The sequence below is a fragment of the Mirounga angustirostris genome, unplaced genomic scaffold (assembly GCF_029215605.1).
Source record: "Mirounga angustirostris isolate CCGP_5_RB_7025 unplaced genomic scaffold, mMirAng1.0.hap1 SCAF_1, whole genome shotgun sequence".
NCBI lineage: Eukaryota > Metazoa > Chordata > Mammalia > Carnivora > Phocidae > Mirounga > Mirounga angustirostris.
In genome coordinates, this window is record NW_026991709.1 from 207,833,761 (window position 1) to 207,853,598 (window position 19,838).

Genomic DNA, 19,838 nt, shown 5'->3' on the forward strand with positions numbered 1-19,838 from the left:
GCGGGGCTGGCCCCCCTCATAGCTGGCCTGGACCAGCGGTCTCCAGCCTGGTCTCCCGACCTTGGCCCCAGTCTTTCCCCCGCGACAGCCACCGGAGGGCGCCCGTGAGCCCCAAGTCAGGCCAAGCCCAGAACCGTCTCCAGGGCTCCCACCTTGTTAGAGCAAAGCCAGAATCCTCCCCAGCTGCCTGGTCCCTTCCCTTGGCTCCTCCCTCGACACCCCCCTCCCCCAACTCTCAGCTCCAGCCACACCAGCCTCAGGACTGATGCGGAGGCTGTGCCTTCAGCTCGGGGAAGGCTGCCCCAGCCTCCTTATCTAAGATCTCCCTCCCAGCCCCCACTGGCTTGCTTCCCCCCCACTTTTCTCCCCCCCCCACTTTTCTTGGTACTGTCCATCCCCCACCCTGAGAAGGGCTCTGGAGGATCTCCCTGCCCCCTGGGCGGGGCGGGGCACTCACCGACGGGTAGGTGTAGCCGTCCTGGCTGCAGCAGATGTGGACCTCGTCCTCCGTGGTCTTCTGGTACACGGGATTGTCAAAGTTGATGCTGTTGATGTTCTTCAGCCGCCAGTTCTTCCAGAGGAGGAAGGTCCCGAAGCACAGGAGGATGAGCAGTACTGCGGGGGGGGGCGGGGAGAGGGGAGAGGGGGGCCTGGTCAGGAGGCCGCCCAGCTCAGCCCCCCAAGTGACACCACCAGCAGACTCTGGGCCTTTTGACGTATATAGGGGTTTTTTGGTTCCAAATTTGAAGGCATACATACTTGTCCACTGGAGAAAAACCTACCTATGTGCGTAACAAATCTCTAACTCGAAGCCCACTGTGACTGCCTCGCCCCAGAAACACCCCACGGGGGTTGATGCTTCCAGGTTTCCTCTGCGAGTCACCACACGTGGGGCCTCCCGCCTTTCAGAAATGGGACTGTTCTCTATCAACGGGGCCAAAACTCTTTTCTTTTGTCCGGGTGCTCTTTGCCTCACTTCTAGTGGGCCTCCGGGGTGGCATTCCCAGACCCTCCACGATCCAGGGGACAGCCAAGCGCTCACCCAGCCCAGGTTTGTAAAAAATTCTGGCCAAGGGGGCGCCAGGGTGGCTCAGTCGGTTAAACGTCTGCCTTCGGCTCAGGTCATGATCCCAGGGTCCTGGGATTGAGCCCCACATCGGGCTCTCTGCTCAGCAGGAAGCCTGCTTCTCCCTCTGCCCCTCCCCCTGCTCCTTCTCTCTCTCTTGCTCTTTCTCAAATAAATAAAAATAAAAAATTCTGGCCAGGGCCCAGAGGGTGGGAGAGACTCAGGCTCCATTGGGAAGACAGGGGGTGGGTGCCACCTTCGGGCAGCCAGCAGGGAGGTGAGGGTCCCACTGCCATGACGGTCCACGCACAGCCAGATGACCATAAGGCACCAACATGCAGGTCTCCGGAGCAGGCTGGGTGTTGAAGGGACCCCTCGAAACGATTTGCTCAGAAAAGGAGTAACGGGTGTGATACTAACAGAGTTGTGAGTGACAGGGGTGAGGTGGGGGGTAGGGGCGTAGAACTCCCTAAACCCCCCCTGCAAGAGAGCCATTCACCAGGAGGCTTCCCTCAGGGACGCGCCCCCCCCCCTCCGCCCCAGCTGACACATCAGAGGTCGCTCGGAGCGGGTGGGAGGCTTCATCCTCACCTGGGTGCGGCCCCAGGACCCAGAAGTGGGCTTGGCACACAGTAGGCGCTCAACTGTATTTGAGTGAATGAAGCTAGAAAAGGGGCCGCCCCGAGGCTGGGAGCAAAGGTGGACCAGCCCAGCTCACCGGGCAAGGCGGTCATCTTGCAGGAAGCCGGGACTAGGTGTGGGCCGGGCCGGGAGGCTTACCGATGGGAAGGATGATGTAGAGAGCCCCCCCGCTCCTGGGCCTCTCCTCGTCTCCTCTGCTGGCAGCATCAGCCAGGGCTGCAGGAGGGAAAGGACAAAGCGAGGCTCAGATCCACGGTGAGGGCCAGGGGAAAACAGCAGGTGTAGGACAACCGACACGCAGAGGGAAACGCCTGATGCTTCCTGGTGTCCTTAAAGGTTCAAGGGCAGGGAACCTGGGTGGCGCAGTTGGTTAAGCGTTGGACGCTTGATTTCGGCTCAGGTCTTGCTCTCAGGGTTGTGAGATCAAGCCCCGTATTAGGCTGTACGCTCAGCCCGGAGTCTGCTTGGGATTCTCTCCCTCTCCCTTTGCCCCTCCCCACCGCTTGCACGCTCTCTTTCTCTCTATAAAATAAATAAATCTTTTTTTTTAAAGATTTTATTTATTTATCTGAGAGAGAGAATGGGAGACAGAAAGCATGAGAGGGGGAGGATCAGAGGGAGAAGCAGACTCCCCGCCGAGCAGGGAGCCCAATGCGGGACTCGATCCCAGGACTCCAGAATCATGACTTGAGCCGAAGGCAGTTGCTTAACCAACTGAGCCACCCAGGCGCCCAAATCTTTTTTTTTTTTAAAGATTTTATTTATTTGAGAGAGAGAGAATGAGAGAGAGCAAGCACATGAGAGGGGGGAGGGTCAGAGGGAGATGCAGACTCCCTGCCAAGCAGGGAGCCCAATGCGGGACTCGATCCTGGGACTCCAGGATCATGACCTGAGCTGAAGGCAGTCGCTTAACCAACTGAGCCACCCAGGTGCCCCTAAAATAAATAAATCTTAAAAAAAAAAAAGTTCAAAGGAACTTGGAGCATTTCCCGGGTTTGAGAGGCATCATGCTGGGGCCTTATTCTTAGCAGTCAGGGTTATGTGACTCAGAGCAGATTTAAGAGGGTTCCTTAGTCAAGCGTTATGAGGCTCTGGGGAAGAGGACCCCAGTCTTTGAGACAAAAACCTGCAGGTACAGGGGTGCCTGGGTGGCTCAGTTGGTTAAGCGACTGCCTTCGGCTCAGCTCATGAACCTGGAGTCCCAGGATCGAGTCTTGAATCGGGCTCCCTGCTCGGCAGGGAGTCCGCTTCTCCCTCTGACCTCCCCCCTCCCATGTTTTTTCTCTCTCTCTCAAATAAATAAATAAAATCTTTATATTAAAAAAAAAAAGAAAGCATGCAGGGACATTCCCAGCAGTTGGTGAGGTCACTGGTGGACTTGTTCGCCCTGGTTGTGCGTCTGATGGAAACAAGACAGGTCTGCGTGGGACAAGAACCACCTGACTCGGTAGCGTTCAGTGATTCCAGGGCCTGGCGTGGACTGCACCAAGCGCCACAGTCCTGTATCAGCTGTCCCCAGTTCAGAAATCCTGGGGGGGACCTCGTTATGGAAGCACGCATGTGCCCCCGAGCCCTGTGAGGGCCCCATGCAAACCAAAGTTTAAAGTCCTCCAAACAGGCAGACAGACTGGGAGGACTGAGGAGCCACACCTGGACCACATGGACGCAGGTGAGCAGTGACTGACATCCATCCATCCCGCTGGTGTGTGCGTGTGTGTAGGGAGTTTATACAGACTTTTCTCACATTTGCACGTATTTAAGAAAACTTCTTAACAAAAATTATCTAAGGCAGCAACAGGGTCCTTGAGAAGTTCTTCCTTTAAAAGGGCTCCTTTGCCCAAAGCAAGAAGCCCTGGGTGGCCTGTCTGGGAAATGGATTTTCAACCCGCCCCAAGCAAACAGGTTTCCTGGCCTCCCTCAACCACAGCAGTTCCTGCTTTGCCTTGTTTATGGCTGGACACAGACTTCACCTACTCTGGGGGGGGGGGGAAATGTCTGAAACTTGCTGATGTGCCCCCCCACCTTTTTTTTCTGGCTAGAAAAATCTATGAGCTCTATTTTTCTGGCCACTCAAATTCCAGGGCAGGCGCCCTCTGGTGGGCAAAGAGATAAATGGCGGTTCTTCCATGAAGCCAGTGACAGCCAAGCATTAGCCCCAAGCACAGAACTTAAAGCCTGGGGCGCCTGGGTGGCTCAGTCGTTAACATCTGCCTTCAGCTCAGGTCATGATCCCAGGGTCCTGGGATCGAGCCCCGCATCAGGCTCCCTGCTCCGCAGGAAGCCTCCTTCTCCCTCTCCCATTCCCCCTGCTTGTGTTCCCTCTCTCACGTGTCTCTCTCTGTCAAATAAATAAATAAAATCATTAAAAAAAAAAAAAAAAGAACTTAAAGCCTGACCCCCGCCCCTGCCCCTTGCCAAAAAACCCCAAAAACAAAAAACACTTAGTAATTGAGTAATATTTGAATGTGTTATTTTTTGAGAAATAAAAATGAAGGCCAGTATCCCGTGATAACAAAGTGTCAGATTTTTAGGAAGACAGGCTCTGTAACTACATTTGCCTGACCCGGCCTCACTGGGACCCTGGCTCTGATCAAATTATATTGACAAGACCAGGTGTTCGGCCCATGACCCATAGCTTGGTGGTTTGATTTTTTTTTTTTTTAAAGATTTTATTTATTTATTTGAGAGAGAGAATGAGATAGAGAGTACCCGAGAGGGAAGAGAGAAGCAGACCCCCCGCTGAGCAGGGAGCCCGATGCGGGACTCAATCCCGGGACTCCAGGATCATGACCTGAGCCGAAGGCAGTCGCTTAACCAACTGAGCCACCCAGGCGCCCCTTGGTGGTTTGATTTTTGAAAACAATAATGCAGTAAAATACGATTTAAGTCCTGGGTTTTTGGTGCCCCCTCCGATGCTGCCCTGAGCAGTGCCTCACTTGCCTCACCCCAGCCCTGGCCCTGCTGGGCAGACACCTGAAAGCAGGTCATCGAACGGGCCCTGATAACATTTCAGGCTCCCGGGGCTCTGGTCGGGGAGGACTCTTGGGTAAGCCGCCGCCACGCACTCCAGCCCTCCGCAAACCTGGGGCCACGTAGTCCTCACTACTACCAGGAGGTGGGCGGGCAGGCTCATTAGTCCCATTTTATAGGTAGGGAAGCGGAGGCTTCCGAGATGCACAGGCCACGTCAGAAAGAGTGCAGGGGCAAAGACTAAACCCACTGGATCCCTTCCCCAAGATTCTCTTGGTCCCTGAAGGGGCCTGCCTAGAGGCTCGAGCTATAAACCAGGGGCCAGGGTAGCCCCCGCTTTTACCGTGGTGGGACATTGTCACCGTCTCGGCCGTGGTGAACTCAGGGCTGGCCACGGACCACGGGCTGGCTGTGGAGCGGACCGTCGTCGGCCTGACCGGGACTGTGGAGGTGCCCAGGGTGGTCGCTGGAGGTTCAGTCCCTGAAAGAAGAAGCATTTCTTGAGTGTCCCGCTGGTAAGTAGCACATGCCATTGGCCACAAGGAAATGACTGAAAACGGGCACCTGGGTGGCTCAGTCGGTAAGCGTCTGCCTTTGGCTCAGGTCATGATCCCAGGGTCCTAGGATCAAGCCCTGTGCTGGGCTCCCTGTTCAGCGGTGAGTCTGCTTCTCCCTCTCCCTCTGCCCCTCCCCCTGCTCATGCTCTCTCTCTAATAAATAAATAAAATCTTAAAAAAAAACAAAACTGAAAATAACTGAAACACACGAATGTCTATGTTGTTGTTATTTGTTGTAGTTCGAAAGGGAGATTTACAAGTATTCCAGACACACTGGCCCCAAACTGAGACTTTCTCTGAGGATGAGAAAAGTCGAACAGGGGGCTATCTCCTCACTCGATGCCCATGTCTAAAATGAGTCACCTCCCAAAGGGGCTGGGAGAGAGCGAACCAGACATCAAAGGTGAAGAGCGTCTGTCTAAAAGCCTGGCACAGAGCTCATGTGTCCCACATGAAAGAGGCAAACTACGGTTACCCCCTACGATGGCCTCCTGGAGACTCAGTCTCCCATTTGACAGAGGAGCAAAGACAAGATCGGGAAGGTCAAGTTGCAGGACTAAGCCACAAGGGTGGCAGAAGCAGGACGCACGCCCGGGCCGGCTGGTGCTCCTACCTGTGAGGCAGTTCCTCATGTCCTTGGCCAGCCGCATGCCATCAGGGCAGGCACAGGTGAACTTGGGCGAGTGGGGATTGATCTGCGGGGCCGGGAGACACAGGTACGTGCAGCCACCATTGCGGAGGGCGGTCCTCTCACACCAGTTCACCCCTGATGGGGAAGAGGCAGGAAGTTAGGGGAAGAACAATGCTAGAAAATTCTAGAAAATTCCAGAACACCAGCAGGGAAGTGGAGGGGAGGAGGCGGTCACCCCATCTTTACCTCTTGGTTGTGTGAGGTTGTGAAAAAGGACAATGTCTTCCGGGGACAACAGGTTTTCTGCCACCAAATTAATGTCTGAGCCTGTGAGGCGGTTGGCACTGAAAATGGCTTCGTTGATGATGTCTGTCCAAAATATTTTATCCTATATGAGCAATTAAAGAAGACAGCAGATCCCATTAGTCAAGGGCATAGGACACCCGAATTTCTGGGAGAAAGTGGTACTGGGTGGTACGAGCCTAATTTCTTTCTTTTTTTTTTTTCTTTTTTCTTTTTCTTTTTCTTATTTTTCAAGATTTTATTTATTTATTTGAGACAGAGAGAATGAGAGAGAGAGAGCACATGAGAGGGGGGAGGGTCAGAGGGAGAAGCAGAACCCCTGCCGAGCAGGGAGCCCGATGCGGGACTCGATCCAGGGACTCCAGGATCATGACCTGAGCCGAAGGCAGTCGCCCAACCAACTGAGCCACCCAGGCGCCCTTTTTTAAGATTTTATTTATTTACTTGAGACAGAGAGAATGAGAGAGAGAGAGCACATGAGAGGGGGGAGGTCAGAGGGAGATGCAGACTTCCTGCCGAGCAGGGAGCCCGATGCGGGACTCGATCCAGGGACTCCAGGATCATGACCTGAGCCGAAGGCAGTCGCTTAACCAACTGAGCCACCCAGGCGCCCTTTTTTTTTTCTTTTTTAAAAATGTTTAATTGTGTAAAATATACACAACCTAAAATCGACCATCTTAATCCTTTTTAAGTGTGTTCCGTGGCATTAGGTACATTCACGTTGGTGTGCAACCATCACCACCATCCGTGTCCAGAACTTTCTATCTCCCCAAACTGAGACTCTGTCCCCAGGAAACACGGACTCCCCACCCCCCACTCCTGCCTCCCACCATCTACTTCCTGTCTCTGTGGATGGGACTCCTCTAGGGACCTCACAGAAGTGGGATCAGAGAGGATTTGTCCTCTTGTGTTTGGCTTAGTTGCCTCCAGGTCCCTCCATGTTCTAGTGCGTGTTAGAAAGTCCTCCCTTGGGCGCCTGGGTGGCTCAGATGGTTAAACGTCCACCTTCGGCTCAGGTCATGATCCCAGGGTCCTGGGATCGAGCCCCGCATCGGGCTCCCTGCTCGGCGGGGAGCCTGCTTCTCCCTCTGCCTCTCTCTCTCTCTCTCTCTGATGAATAAATAAAATAAAATCTTTAAAAAAAAAAAGAAAAAAAAGGAAGTCCTCCCTGTTTCCCGAATCACATTCCACTGTATAGATACGCATTTTGTTTAGCCCTTCATCTCTGACGGACACCAACTTGCTTCCACCGCTCGGCTACTGTGACTCACGCCCATCAAACAAGGGTGCACGAATATAACAACGTTTCCTCAGAGCAGGTTTCCCCGCAGTGGTTGGCCCCCTTCTCTCTCTGTAGGGTGGTTAGCAGCCTCCTGGGCCTCTGCCCACTAGGTACCAGGAGTAACCTCCTCCCCTCCAAGTGCAACAACCAAAAAGTCTCCAGAAAGTGCCAAATGTCCCCTGGGCCCTGAGATGGCCTCCAAGTGAGAACTGCTGCTTTAAGACTCTTTGGGTGAGTAGGGGGTGCCTGGCTGGCTCAGTCGGCAGAGCCTGAGACTCCTGATCTCAGAGTCGTGAGTCTGAGCCCCACGGTGGGGGCAGAGTTTACTTAAAAAAAAAATAATAAAAAAACAAACCAACAAAAACACCCCTTTTGAGGAAAAGAAAATGGAAATAACTTCCGTTTTCTAAGTTGGTCCTGGCTTGACCAAGCCAGATGACATGGGCTGACCCGTCAGCACGAGCACTTAGGCCTCGCACATGAGTTGCGCTCTGTAACCGGCACTGGGATGTGAATTCCCTCAAGCACTACCTCGAAGATGGCCAAGGAGAAGGGGTGTGCCAGTTTTTTCTTGTCCTCCAAAACGGTCTTCCGGTTCCTGCCATTGACGTCAATGCTGGAGATGGAGTGGAGCTTGGAGTCGACCCAGTAGAGGCGGCCACCGGAAAGATCTAGAACCCACAGGTGGATAAGGAAGAGATCACATGCCGATGCCAAAGGGGCCTGGGCCTGGCCACTCCACTTGCCCCCTGGGAAGGCACCCCCTGCCCAAGGAGCCAGCGGACAGGTGCCCCAAAAAGCAGCCCCAACGGGCCACCTCCCTGTGTGAGCCCAAACCCCACACTGGCGCGGTTTAGCAGCAGGTTATAAAAACCTCAGGAAGCTGCATCTGCTTATTCAGGTGCGGCCTGGCCACTGCCCCCTCTCCTTCAGACGGTGCCTGACCCCAGGGACCCAGGTCCCAAGGACGTACCCAGGGTGATGCCATTGGGCCACTGGATGTCTTCCGTCACGAGCGAGTAAACGTCGACACCGTTCAGACCCCCCTTCTTGATCTCGGCGGGGGTTCCCCAATCCGTCCAGTACATGAAACTGGTGGGAGAGCAGCAAGGACAGCAGGGTGTCAGTGGGGGAAGCGGCCAGCTGAAGCAGCCAGGCCAGGAAATGTTAAGGCATCGCCCCAAAAGAGACCTCGCATTGGTTTCTTCTGCTACCCTAGTGCTTGCAACCTGGTGAGGCCTGGCAGGATTTTAGAACCTTCGAAAACAAAGGGAGATTTTGATTCCAATGTCTGGACGGGGGCCCTTAATTTGCACCCTTGACAGTGCTTTCTGAAGGCTTTTATACATGTTTTATTTTGTAAGGTTTTGTTTTTTTGTTTTTGTTTTGTTTTTGCTTTAAAAATATTTTTTTAGGGGCACCTGGGTGGCTCAGCCGGTTAAGCGTCTGTCTTCGGCTCAGGTCATGATCTCAGGGTCCTGGGATCAAGCCCAGAGTCGGGCTCCCTGCTTGGCGGGGAGTCTGCTTCTCCCTCTCCCTCCGCTCCTTCTCTCTCTCTCTCTCTTTCTCAAATAAATAAATAAAATCTTAAAAAAAATAAAATGTTTTTTTAATTGTAGTAAAACATACAAAACATAAAAGTTACCATCTTAACCATTGTTAAGTGTCCAGTTCGGTGAAGTTAAGTACACATCCGATGTCATGCCACCATCACCACCATCCATCTCCAGAACGTTTCTATCACTCCAGACTGGAACTCTGACCCCATGAAACACCAACTCCTCATCAGCCTCCCCCGGCCCCTGGCTCCCACCACTCGGCTCACTGTCTGCATGAATGGGACTCCTCTAGGGACCTCACGTAAGTGCGATCATGTAGCATTTGTCCTTTTGTGCCTGGCTTCTTGCATTTCGCATAATGGCCTCAAGGTTCATCCACATTGCAGCAGGTGTCCGAATGTCCTTCCTTTTTAAGACTGAGTACAGTTCTGCTGTGTGGATGAACCACATTTGGTTTATCCTTCAGCCATCGAGGGACACTCGGGCTGCTTCCGTACCCCGGCTGCTGTGAACACGGGGCCGCAAACATCTGTTCGCATCCCTGTGTTCACTGCTTCTGGATCTATACTTAGACGTGGATCTCCGACGGCTTTTAAGCCTCTGAAGAGATGCTCAAACTAACTCACAAGTGGCCACATACAAATACACTGAAATAGCCCCTCCCCATCGTGACTGGCAAAATGAAAAACTTGCTGTTGACCGTGAGCGAGATGGGTGCTCAGGTGCGCTAGGAGGCTCGGTCTTATAATGCGGGTTTTCAATGGCAATTTGATGCTCTGGCCACACACGTACCCTTGGACCAACTTCTAGAATATAATCCAGCTTCTAGAATGAGGAATCTAGAATCGTCAATCCTGCAGAGAAACTGCAATGACTCACCTTCAAAGATATTCAGAGGTATTTGCAGCCTCTTTGCGTGAGGTATGGGGGGGAAACTAAATTTCCATGGACCAGATACAAAGTAATCATGGCTCATCTAGTCAACAGGGAATGAGCCCCATATGCCAAATGACAGAGCCAAGTGGAGAACAGAGTCCAAGAGGGCAATCCTACGCTACTACCTGGGGGGAAATGAAACACAACAGTAGACCCCCCCCCCCACACACCCACCCCATGACTTGTATCTCAGGGTTTATTTCTAGGAGCCTCTCTCTTTCCTGGCAGCTGGGGGGCTAAATTTATTCAACCGAGTGTCCCTCTACCAAATGAGAATGTTTGTGGGCCCAGGCCTACCTTCAACTCAGGGTCTGTCCCGTGTGAGTCATGCTCATCTCAAAAGTTCCCTTTTGGGGTGCATGGGTGGCTCGGGTTAAGCGTCCACCTTCGGTTCAGGTCATGATCCCTTGGTCCTGGGATCACACAGCAGAGAGCCTGCTTCACCCTCTTCCTCTGCTTCTCCCCTCCCCTCGTGCTCTCAATCTCTCTCTCTCTCTCAAATAAATAAAATCTTAAAAAAAAAAAAAAATTCCCCTTCCTTCTGATGATTGCCACCAGGACAGCTGCCCATCCCGAGATTGCCACTGTCCCTCCAGAATTGTGAAATTCCACAGGCAGATATGGTGTAATGGGTTCGGACATGGGGCGGGGAGATGCCTTCCGTCAGGGGACACAGGTCCCTGTGGGCCCCAGAGCTGCTGAGTCAGCCATGAGCCCTGCAAACACCCTCCTGGGGGCTCAGCAGGGTGGCGACCTTTACCCCCTGTGGCCTCCTCCCTGAAACTGCTGTTGGATCTGAGCGTTTTTTACCTTTCTCCAATCCTATCCTGGCACAGGATTCTCTGCTATGAAATACTAAATCAGAATTTAAATAAGTATTCATTTCTAAGACCAATTTAACTTCATATTTTAACTTCTGGTTTTGGTTTTCTGTTTTTTTGTTTTGTTTTGTTTTGTTTTAAGTAGACTCCACACCCAGCACGAAGCCCAACACAGGGCTTGAACTCACCACCCTGAGATCAGGACCTGAGTGGAGATCAAGAATCAGACACTTAACGGATTGAGCCACCCAGGTGCCTGATTTTGGGTTCTTATCCTAAGCACACAACTTTTCTGGGTCCACTTCCATCTCAGCAGACATCAAGAGGGACCAACCCCTCGCTCCCAAAGGGCGGGCGGGGAAGGATCACCGTTCCAGGTCCTGTTCTTTCCTGACAGCAAGGGCCTCCGTGGTTGGGGACAGCCCCGTGCCCACGGAGGCCAGTCCAGCTCAGGCACACACCTTCCCCCCCATCTGAGTCCTAACCAGTTCTAGAACCCCGCCTCTGCTCTTCGTTCCCTCCGTACCCGTCAGCTACGGGAATACCCACCCGTGAACAGGATCCACCACGATGGCACGCGGCTTGGAGCCTTTCTCCTTGAAGAGCGTCTTTCTCTTCACTCCCTTGGTGTCAGCCACGGAGACGGTGCCCAGGATGGAGTCTGTCCAGTATATGTTGCTGTGGACCCAGTCCACTGCCAGCCCATCAGGGGCCTGGAGGTCCTCGCTGATGACAGTGTCATAGGAAGAGAAGCTGGGGGCTCTGTCGATTTGGGTACTGTCGGGGGGCAGGGCGAGAGGCGGAGGAGAGCGTCAGTGTGAGGGGCCTATTTCACCCAGGGTCGGGGCTGGGATCGGCTCCAAGACTCACCTGTAGATCTTCCTTTGGGACAGGTCAGACCAGTAGATTCTGTTGCTGGCCACTTCTGTGTCTAGGGCAACAACATTCTTCAAGTTCGGGATGAGGCTGGTGTATTCGCTGCGGTCCAGGGTCATCTTCCTCACCTCGTGGCGGTTGGTGAAAAAGAGGTAGGCGATGTTGCCTGGGAATGCAGGAAGGCTGCTCAGGGGAGCAGAAGGGACCCCCGACTCCTGCTTGTCACCCTCCGGGGTCGGGCTGAACCAGAGGAGACACTCGGGATGGGGTGTATTAACCACGTGGTTCTGATGCTCTGACATCCTGGGCCTTGTAGAGACTGAAGGGACGGCTCCTCCCAGGGCCGGCCCTCTCCCTCTGCCTCCTGACCGACCCTGGTGCTTCCCCAGGGTGAACCCCCCGGCTGCCACGCCCCCTCCTCTGGGGAACTGTAACAACTGATCTTCTCAATGGTGGTCGTCTCCTGCCGGGTTGGCCCCACCATACTTGAATGGTAATAAAACCTACGTTAATAATAAAACCTGGGGATGCCTGGGTGGCTCAGTCAGTTAAGCATCTGCCTTCAGCTCAGGTCATGATCCCAGGGTGCTGGGATCGAGCCCCGCATCGGGCTCCCTGCTCAGCGGGGAGTCTGCTTCTCCCTCTGCTACTCCACCAGCTTGTGCTCTCGCTCTCTATCAAATAAATAAATAAAATCTTTAAAAAAAAAAAATCTACACTAGGGCCCCAGCATTTTCCGTTTTGGAACATAAAGATGAAGAAACGTTAGCGGCTCAGGAATACAGAGCGACTCCTTAGGGCAGGAAATTCTGAGTGCTTTTCATATTACGTTTTCCCTCATTGATCCTCACACTCCTATGAGGCCAGGGCTGTTGTCAAAATCCCGTTCCATATAAGGGGACTGAAGCTCAGAGAGGGGAAGTGACGAGCCCAAGGTCACACCAGCTGGCAGAGCCGGGATTCAAACCCGGGCCGACCCGACTCTGGGGGCTGTGCTGTGACCATAATACCAGTATTCACTGACAGGCTGACCGTGTGTACGACTGACCTCACTCAGAACAGCCCTTCCCACGACACCACCCGCTCCCCTGGGAAGGGGTCTGTATAGACACCGGCCCGGAGAGATCAGAACAAAAGTGAAACCTCAAACCCTGGGGGGTTTCGTGAACTCAGTCCCTGGTTTTCCCCAGAACAGGGAACACATGGAGGTGTGAGAGAGGGTGGCCAAGGAACCATCACAAGAGGGAAGACAACAGGGGAGGGAAACAGAAGACGATCTAAAATATTTCTGCACGTTTGTGCCTCACTGGAATCACACTGGAGGGTGGAACAGGACACAAAGCAAAGGGAGTCTGGCCCACCGGTCAACTCCCCAAGGACGGCTACAGCTCCAAACCCATGGGATCTCTTCATTTCGGGGCTTCTGAGAATCAGTGCCTGGCTGCCGTGCTCATCTTCAGTTTAGGTAGAAAAGAAACACAACTATTCCTGCGGTTTGGTTTTCTTTCCTTTTTTTTTTTTTTTTTTAAAGATTTTATTTATTCATTTGAGACACAGAGATACAGAGAGAGAGAGAGAGAAAGCATGAGCAGGGAGAGAGGGAGAGGGAGAAGCAGGCTCCTCGCTGAGCCAGGAGTCTGATGTGGGGCTCGATCCCAGGACCCTGGGATCGTGACCTGAGCTGAAGGCAGACGCTTAACCGTCTGAGCCACCCAGGTGCCCCGAGGTTTGGTTTTCTTATGAGCGATTGATTATACCTTGGTCTCTCTTAAGCGAATTTTTGCTTTTTGGGGATAGGTTCCTCTAAGTGAATAAGAACAGCTGGTGGGGGCGCCTGGGCGGCTCAGTTGGTTAAGCGACTGCCTTCGGCTCAGGTCATGATCCTGGAGTCCCGGGATCGAGTCCCGCATCGGGCTCCCTGCTCGGCGGGGAGCCTGCTTCTCCCTCTGACCCTCCCCCCTCTCATGTGCTCTCTCTCTCTCATTCTCTCTGTCTCAAATAAATAAATAAAAAATCTTAAAAAAAAAAAAAAAAAGAACAGCTGGTGGGCATGCGGGCCCTTCAGGCCACAGCTTTTCAACCTCTTGTCCCGTGAAGCCACTGGGGAGGGCTGGGCTGCAAGCTGGATCTCCTGCAATTGACCTGTGTCTGCAGGGCAACGGGACACATGGGGGCAGCCTCCTGGCAAGTTCCCGACAGGGCGGCTCATGCATCTGCCAGAGGTCTCGCGAGGACACAGTCGGCCCCACCCAGCGGTCTTTGGAGTGGATGCAAAGTTCACATGAGGAGACTCCCCGCTGCACCTGCTCTTGGCGCTGGCCCCGCCCCCACCGGCCCCGCCCCGCGCTCACCCACAGCCTTGCAGGCCTTGGTGTGGGGGTCCAGCTGGAAGCCCTCCTCACAGTCACACTTGTAGCTGCCCTCGAGGTTCACGCACAGCTGGCTGCACACGTCGGGATCCTGACACTCGTCGATATCTGTAAGTTGGGACACAGAAAGGGATTTGGGGCTTCTTCCTCATGGGGTGCAGAAAGGGATTTGGGGTGCCTTCCAGTGGCAAATGGGGACAGCCCAAGCCCTCTGGGGACAACCCCTAGAGCCAGGGTCTTGGTGACCAGCAGGTTCAGAAATAAAAACCCAGAAACAGCTAAGCATCGTCTCCAACAATGACCCTGACCTCACCATTCACCCCAGGGGTGCAGCTCACAGGGTGAAGCTGCGTCAGCCAAGATTTCTTTCTTAAGAAATCTTTCTTTCTTTCTTTCTTATTAATCCCCAAAGGCAAGAACCGAGCGCTCCTCGAGGGCCAGGCCTGCGCTGGATGTCCTGTGCATCTGGCACCTCATTAAATCCTCCTGACAGGCCTGTGAGGTCAGCACGGCTTACACGCCCACTTAACAGGTGGGGAAACTGAGGCACCGAGGCTTTGGCCACCCCATGAGGAGAAAGGGCCGAGGAGGCTGGGAGCCCAGGCTGCTGGGGGATCACCTTCGCATCTTCGCTGGTCCACCAGCCGGAAGCCCTCGGGGCACAAGCACTCGTAGCCCATCTTGAGGTCGTTGCAGATGTGGGAGCAGCCACCCTTGTTGTCCAGACACTCGTTGGCCCCTGTGCCGGGTGCAGAGGTCGGGGGGCGGGGGGGAGAGAGCAGAGACAGGTCACACTCTGGTCGTCGGCACCCCTGCACCATTTCATCATCACCCTTATCATGATTGCCACAACGACTCGGGGACGTGAACTACCATGTCCCCTAAGAGGACTTAACATGACCCCTGTCATGTGTGGCACCAGGAGGGAACCTGGAGGACATTCCAACGAATGAACTAGGCGGGGCACAGAAGGACAAATACTGCAGGATTCACTCCTAGGTCGTCCTCAGTGGAGTCAAAATCAGAGACATGAAGTAGGGCTGGGGGAGGGGATGGGGAGTCGGCATTTCATGGGGCAGAGGTTCAGTTTGGGAAGATGAGAAAGTTCTGGAGACGGACGGTGGAGATGGCTGTACGACCACGCGAGTCTGCTTAGTGCCTCTGGACTGGACACTTAAAAATGGTTAAGATGGTAAATTCTACATTATTATTTCTTTTTTGTAAGACCCATTTCAAGATGTTCTTTTTTTTTTTTTTAAAGATTTTATTTATTTATTTGACAGAGAGAGACACAGCGAGAGAGGGAACACAAGCAGGGGGAGTGGGAGAGGGAGAAGCAGGCTTCCCGCCGAGCAGGGAGCCCGATGCGGGGCTCGATCCCAGGACCCTGGGACTATGACCTGAGCCGAAGGCAGATGCTTAATGACTGAGCCACCCAGGCGCCCCTGAAAATGTTCTTGATTATAAAAACTAAAAAACCATGTTCCACAGTTGCATGTACTAACTCCCAACAACCATACAGGTAGCTGAACTACAGCTGTGGAAACCGAGGCACGGCCAAGCTCCACGACTTGCCCAAGATCGCCGTGCTGGACCAGACCCAGGGCGCTCGGCGCCAGCATGACTGCCCTGGCTCTCTTTACAGGGCTCTGGCCCATGCCAGCCTACCCTCTGTTCCTGCGTGGCCCCAAAGCTCAGAATGCTTTGTACGTTTTTCAATAGTTGAAAAGAAAAACGGTATTTTGTGCCACATGAAAGGTTCAAACATCAGTGTCCACAATTAGGTTTGCTTAGAGCCCGGCCACACGCGTTCATGTACGCATGTGCATTCATATGCGGTCTTCCTGCTGTAATTTAGGTCCTGTTGACCCGCTGTGACAGACCATACAGCTGTCAAGTCCAAAATATTTACATGGCCACAGGTCACAGAGCACTGCTGAAACTTTATAAGCATCGCAACAGCCAATCCCCAGCAGCCCTAGGATGTTGAACCCTTACTGTCCCATCCTACAGATGTGAACACTGAGGCTCAGGAAGCAAAGCTGCTTCTCCCCTAGGACCCCCGTCTCTGTGTTGCTGCAGAGCTAAAGCACCCACGGGCACAGGTGGGCAGGAGACTTGCAGCCCCGTAGCATATCCACATCTAGGTCCCAGCCCCAGCTCTCCCTAAGTCTGAGAGCTTCCAGCACCCCGGGGGGCTCACCGCACTCCTTGAGGGGCTCGTCCGACCAGTCCCGACAGTCCCTGACCGAGTTGCACACTTTGTCCAGCATGATGCATTCGCCGCTGTGGCACTTGAACTTGTCGGGCCCGTCGCACAGTGTTACTAGGAGCCAAAGAGGAGGGTCAGGTGCTTCGGAGAAGCAAGAGCCCCCTTACTACTCTTTACTCATAGAATAGGTCATTTACACAAGATGATAAGCAAATGTATTGATAAATAAAACATAACAATGTACTTAATATCATGGAAATAAACACTGAAAAATGGTAAAGATGGTAATTATTTTGTTATGTGTCGTTTTTTTTTTTTTGTTTGGTTTGGTTTTTTTGTGTGTGTTATGTGTCGTTTACCACAACTGTCAAAAAGTGCATTATCAGAATTTAACTTCTTGTTCAAAAAAGTTTGTTTTGGGGGCGCCTGGGTGGCTCAGTCGGTTAAATGTCTGACTCTGGATTTCGGCTCAGGTCATGATCTCGGGGTCGTGAGATAGAGCCCCCCATCGGGCTCTGTGCTGGGTGTGGAGCTTGCTTAAGATTCTCTATCTCGGGGCGCCTGGGTGGCTCAGTCGTTAAGCGTCTGCCTTTGGCTCAGGTCATGATCCCAGGGTCCTGGGATCGAGCCCCGCATTCGGCTCTCTGCTCTGTGGGAAGCCTGCTTCTCCCTCTCCCACTCCCCCTGCCTGTGTTCCCTCTCTCGCTGTGTCTCTTATCTGTCAAATAAATAAATAAAATCTTTAAAAAAAAAAAAAAAGATTCTCTATCTCCCTCTCCCTCCTTCCCCCATACACTCTCTCTCTAAAAATAAATAAATAAAATCTTTAAGAATAGGGGAGCCTGGGTGGCTCAGGTCATGATCCCAGGGTCCTCGGATCGAGCCCCGCATCGGGCTCCCTGTTCAGCAGGGGGCCTGCTTCTCCCTCTCCCCCTGCTCATGCTCTCTCTCTCTCGCTCTTTCTCTCAAATAAATAAAATCTTAAAAAAAAATCCTTAATAAAAAATAAAAAAATAAAAGTCATATCCTTATGTTCCACGATTTTAATACAAAACAATTTTACAAATGAATTCTGCTGATAAACAATTGGGTTGCTTCTAGGGTTTCGCCGTTAGGCCCGTGCTGCTCCATACGTTCCGGAGCCCGTCTCCCGGTTATGGGTGCGAGTTTCTCCTGGCGTCATTCCCAGGAGTGGAAGTGTCACACCGTAAGCCCGGGAGAGTGCTTTACGCGGAGTCGTACCGCATGCGTTACCCAAAGCTCGAAGACACGAGCCCCGTGCACTTTGGCCTCATCAAATGTCACAGTCCTGAAACAGAGGCTTCCATGACGCACGCTGGTCAGATAAATGGAAGGGAGGTTCAGGGAGGGCAAGTAACTGGCCTGAGGACACACAGCGGGCCCGGGGCCACCCCGAGAGGAGCTCACCGTTGATGCAGCCGAGCTCGTCGCTCCTGTCCTTACAGTCATACTCTCTGTTGCACTGCCGGCTGCCATGGATGCAGGTCCCGTCCAAGCACTGGAACTCATCAGGCCGGCACGTGGCCACCGCTGGGAAAGACAGGGCACGTGTTGGTTTTTCTCAAGGAACAGCGAAGCAAAACCAACTACCACCTTTCAAGCAGCAGTTTCCTGGCTGCCTCGGGCATCAGGGACAACACGTAACAGGGAAGATTCTAGAGCTGAAAAGAACACGCCCTACCACCTCCACAAGCAGGAGACAGTGGCTCATCCATTTTACCTGCTTCCCACCTGGGGAAAAACTCCCCAGGTACACCTGTCTTCACATTCTAAATTTTAACCAATGTAGTCCCTTTTTTTTTTTTTTAAAGGTAGGGGGAGGGCAGAGGGAGAGGGAGAGAGAATCTTAAGCAGGCTCTACCCCCAGCAGAGAGTCCCCCGCGGGGCTCGATCTCATAACCCTGAGATCATGACCTGAGCCGAAACCAAGAGTCTGACGCCTAACCGACCGAGCCACCCAGGCACCCCCCTAACCGATGTAGTTTTAGCTTTTCTTTCATGGCAGTAAGTACTTTTTTCCTCAATGAAGACGAATCCCAGAAAATTATTACTAAAGTCACAGAGCAACGTTTGGAAAATAAGAAAGTGTGAGGGGGGAAGCACCCCTAACACAACCACTGAGTTTCCCTGGAGTTCTCCCCAACCTTTCCACATATGCATTTTTGAGAACACAAATTTTTTTTTTTTTTTTTTAAGATTTTCAGTCATCTCGGGGCGCCTGGGTGGCTCAGTTGGTTAAGCGACTGCCTTCGGCTCAGGTCATGATCCTGGAGTCCCGGGATCGAGTCCCGCATCGGGCTCTCTGCTCGGCAGGGAGTCTGCTTCTCCCTCTGACCCTCCTCCCTCTCATGCTCTCTGTCTCTCATTCTCTCTCAAATAAATAAATAAAATCTTTAAAAAAAAAAAAAAAAAAGATTTTCAGTCATCTCTACACCCAATGTGGGGCTTGAACTCACAACCCTGAGATCAAGAGTCACACGCTCTACGGATGGAACCAGTCAGGTGCCCCAAGAACACATAATTTGCTAAAAACCTGCCAGAGCCAATAGGCTGCCCTCAGCGGAAAAGCAATGGCGTGTTCCCAATCTAGGCCAAAGTGGGACAAATTCGATCAGTACCCCTGCGTACAACACAGTCGAACGCTGTGAAGCAGGACAAATGTTTATGAGAGGACACTGCGGAGGAAAAAAGACGAATTTTTTATTTTCACAGGTGTGTGTCCTCTGGTTACTCAGCCTTTCTGGGCCTCAGTTTCCCCATCTGTAAAGGGTGGAGGAAGCCTGCTCAAGGTATGAGAATTCAGGGAGTTTGTGTTGAGTTTTAGTACACATTGTATACAAAATCATCCATTATTTTAAAATGTGACTTTTAGGGGCGCCTGGCGGGCTCAGTTGGAAGAGCGTGAAACTCTTGATCTCGGGGTTGTGAGTTCGAGCCCCACACTGGGTGTAGAGATTACTAAATAAAAATACATAAACTTAAAAAAAAAAGTCACTTTTTTTTTTTTAAAGTGACTCTTAAAAAGTCTAATTCCAGCTACACTGAGATTACAATTCTAGGAAAACAGTGCACGGGGGCAAAGGTACCAAAGAAACAGGGACACGAAAACATGTTCTAAATTCACAGTAGCTCTGCATCGTAGCTTTGAGGTATTGGCCCCCCGTTCAGGAAGCACTGACACGAGGTCAGGGTCTGGGTGGCACAGTCCTCTATCTGCTCGGCCTCCAACACAGGAGCCGCTCACCACGTGTGGCTATTTAACTTTCAATTCACAAAAGTGAAATAAAACAAAACAGTCCCTTCCTTGCTTGCACGAGCTACCCTGGGTAGCAGCTGCCGCCCTGGGCAGTGCTGACGTGGGAGGTCTCCACCGCCCCCGGAAAGTTCGAGGGGTGGTGCTGGACTCCAGTCGAAAGTCTGCAAAGGCCAATGCTCTTGCCCTATTCCATGGGGGAAGAGAACACAAGGCAGTGAGGTTGAGTCCTTGGCCAGAGGTCACCCGCCAGGCCTGGAGCCCAGGATCCCTTCTGGATGAAAATAATACTGCAGGGGCGCCTGGGTGGCTCAGTCATTAAGCGTTTGCCTTCGGCTCG

The 19,838-nt window shown here is 52.6% G+C and overlaps 1 protein-coding gene across 6 annotated transcripts in view; it reads right to left on the reverse strand.

Moving 5' to 3' along the window:
• Window positions 1-19,838, reverse strand: part of LDLR (low density lipoprotein receptor) — a 35,604-nt gene that overhangs the window by 1,866 nt on the left and 13,900 nt on the right. For 4 of the 6 annotated variants that reach the window (XM_045862981.3, XM_045862980.3, XM_064570877.1 and 1 more), the window contains 13 exons: window positions 17,653-17,775; window positions 16,216-16,338; window positions 14,632-14,751; window positions 13,995-14,120; window positions 11,638-11,809; window positions 11,317-11,544; window positions 8,425-8,543; window positions 7,983-8,122; window positions 6,113-6,254; window positions 5,849-6,001; window positions 5,022-5,159; window positions 1,847-1,924; window positions 458-615 (listed from right to left, as the gene is read on the reverse strand). In XM_045862981.3, coding sequence (XP_045718937.1) covers window positions 458-615; window positions 1,847-1,924; window positions 5,022-5,159; window positions 5,849-6,001; window positions 6,113-6,254; window positions 7,983-8,122; window positions 8,425-8,543; window positions 11,317-11,544; window positions 11,638-11,809; window positions 13,995-14,120; window positions 14,632-14,751; window positions 16,216-16,338; window positions 17,653-17,775 — 1,820 coding nt within the window. The remainder of the gene's footprint in view (window positions 1-457; window positions 616-1,846; window positions 1,925-5,021; window positions 5,160-5,848; window positions 6,002-6,112; window positions 6,255-7,982; window positions 8,123-8,424; window positions 8,544-11,316; window positions 11,545-11,637; window positions 11,810-13,994; window positions 14,121-14,631; window positions 14,752-16,215; window positions 16,339-17,652; window positions 17,776-19,838) is intronic. The other 2 variants (XM_045862983.3, XM_064570864.1) reach the window with 2 other exon arrangements.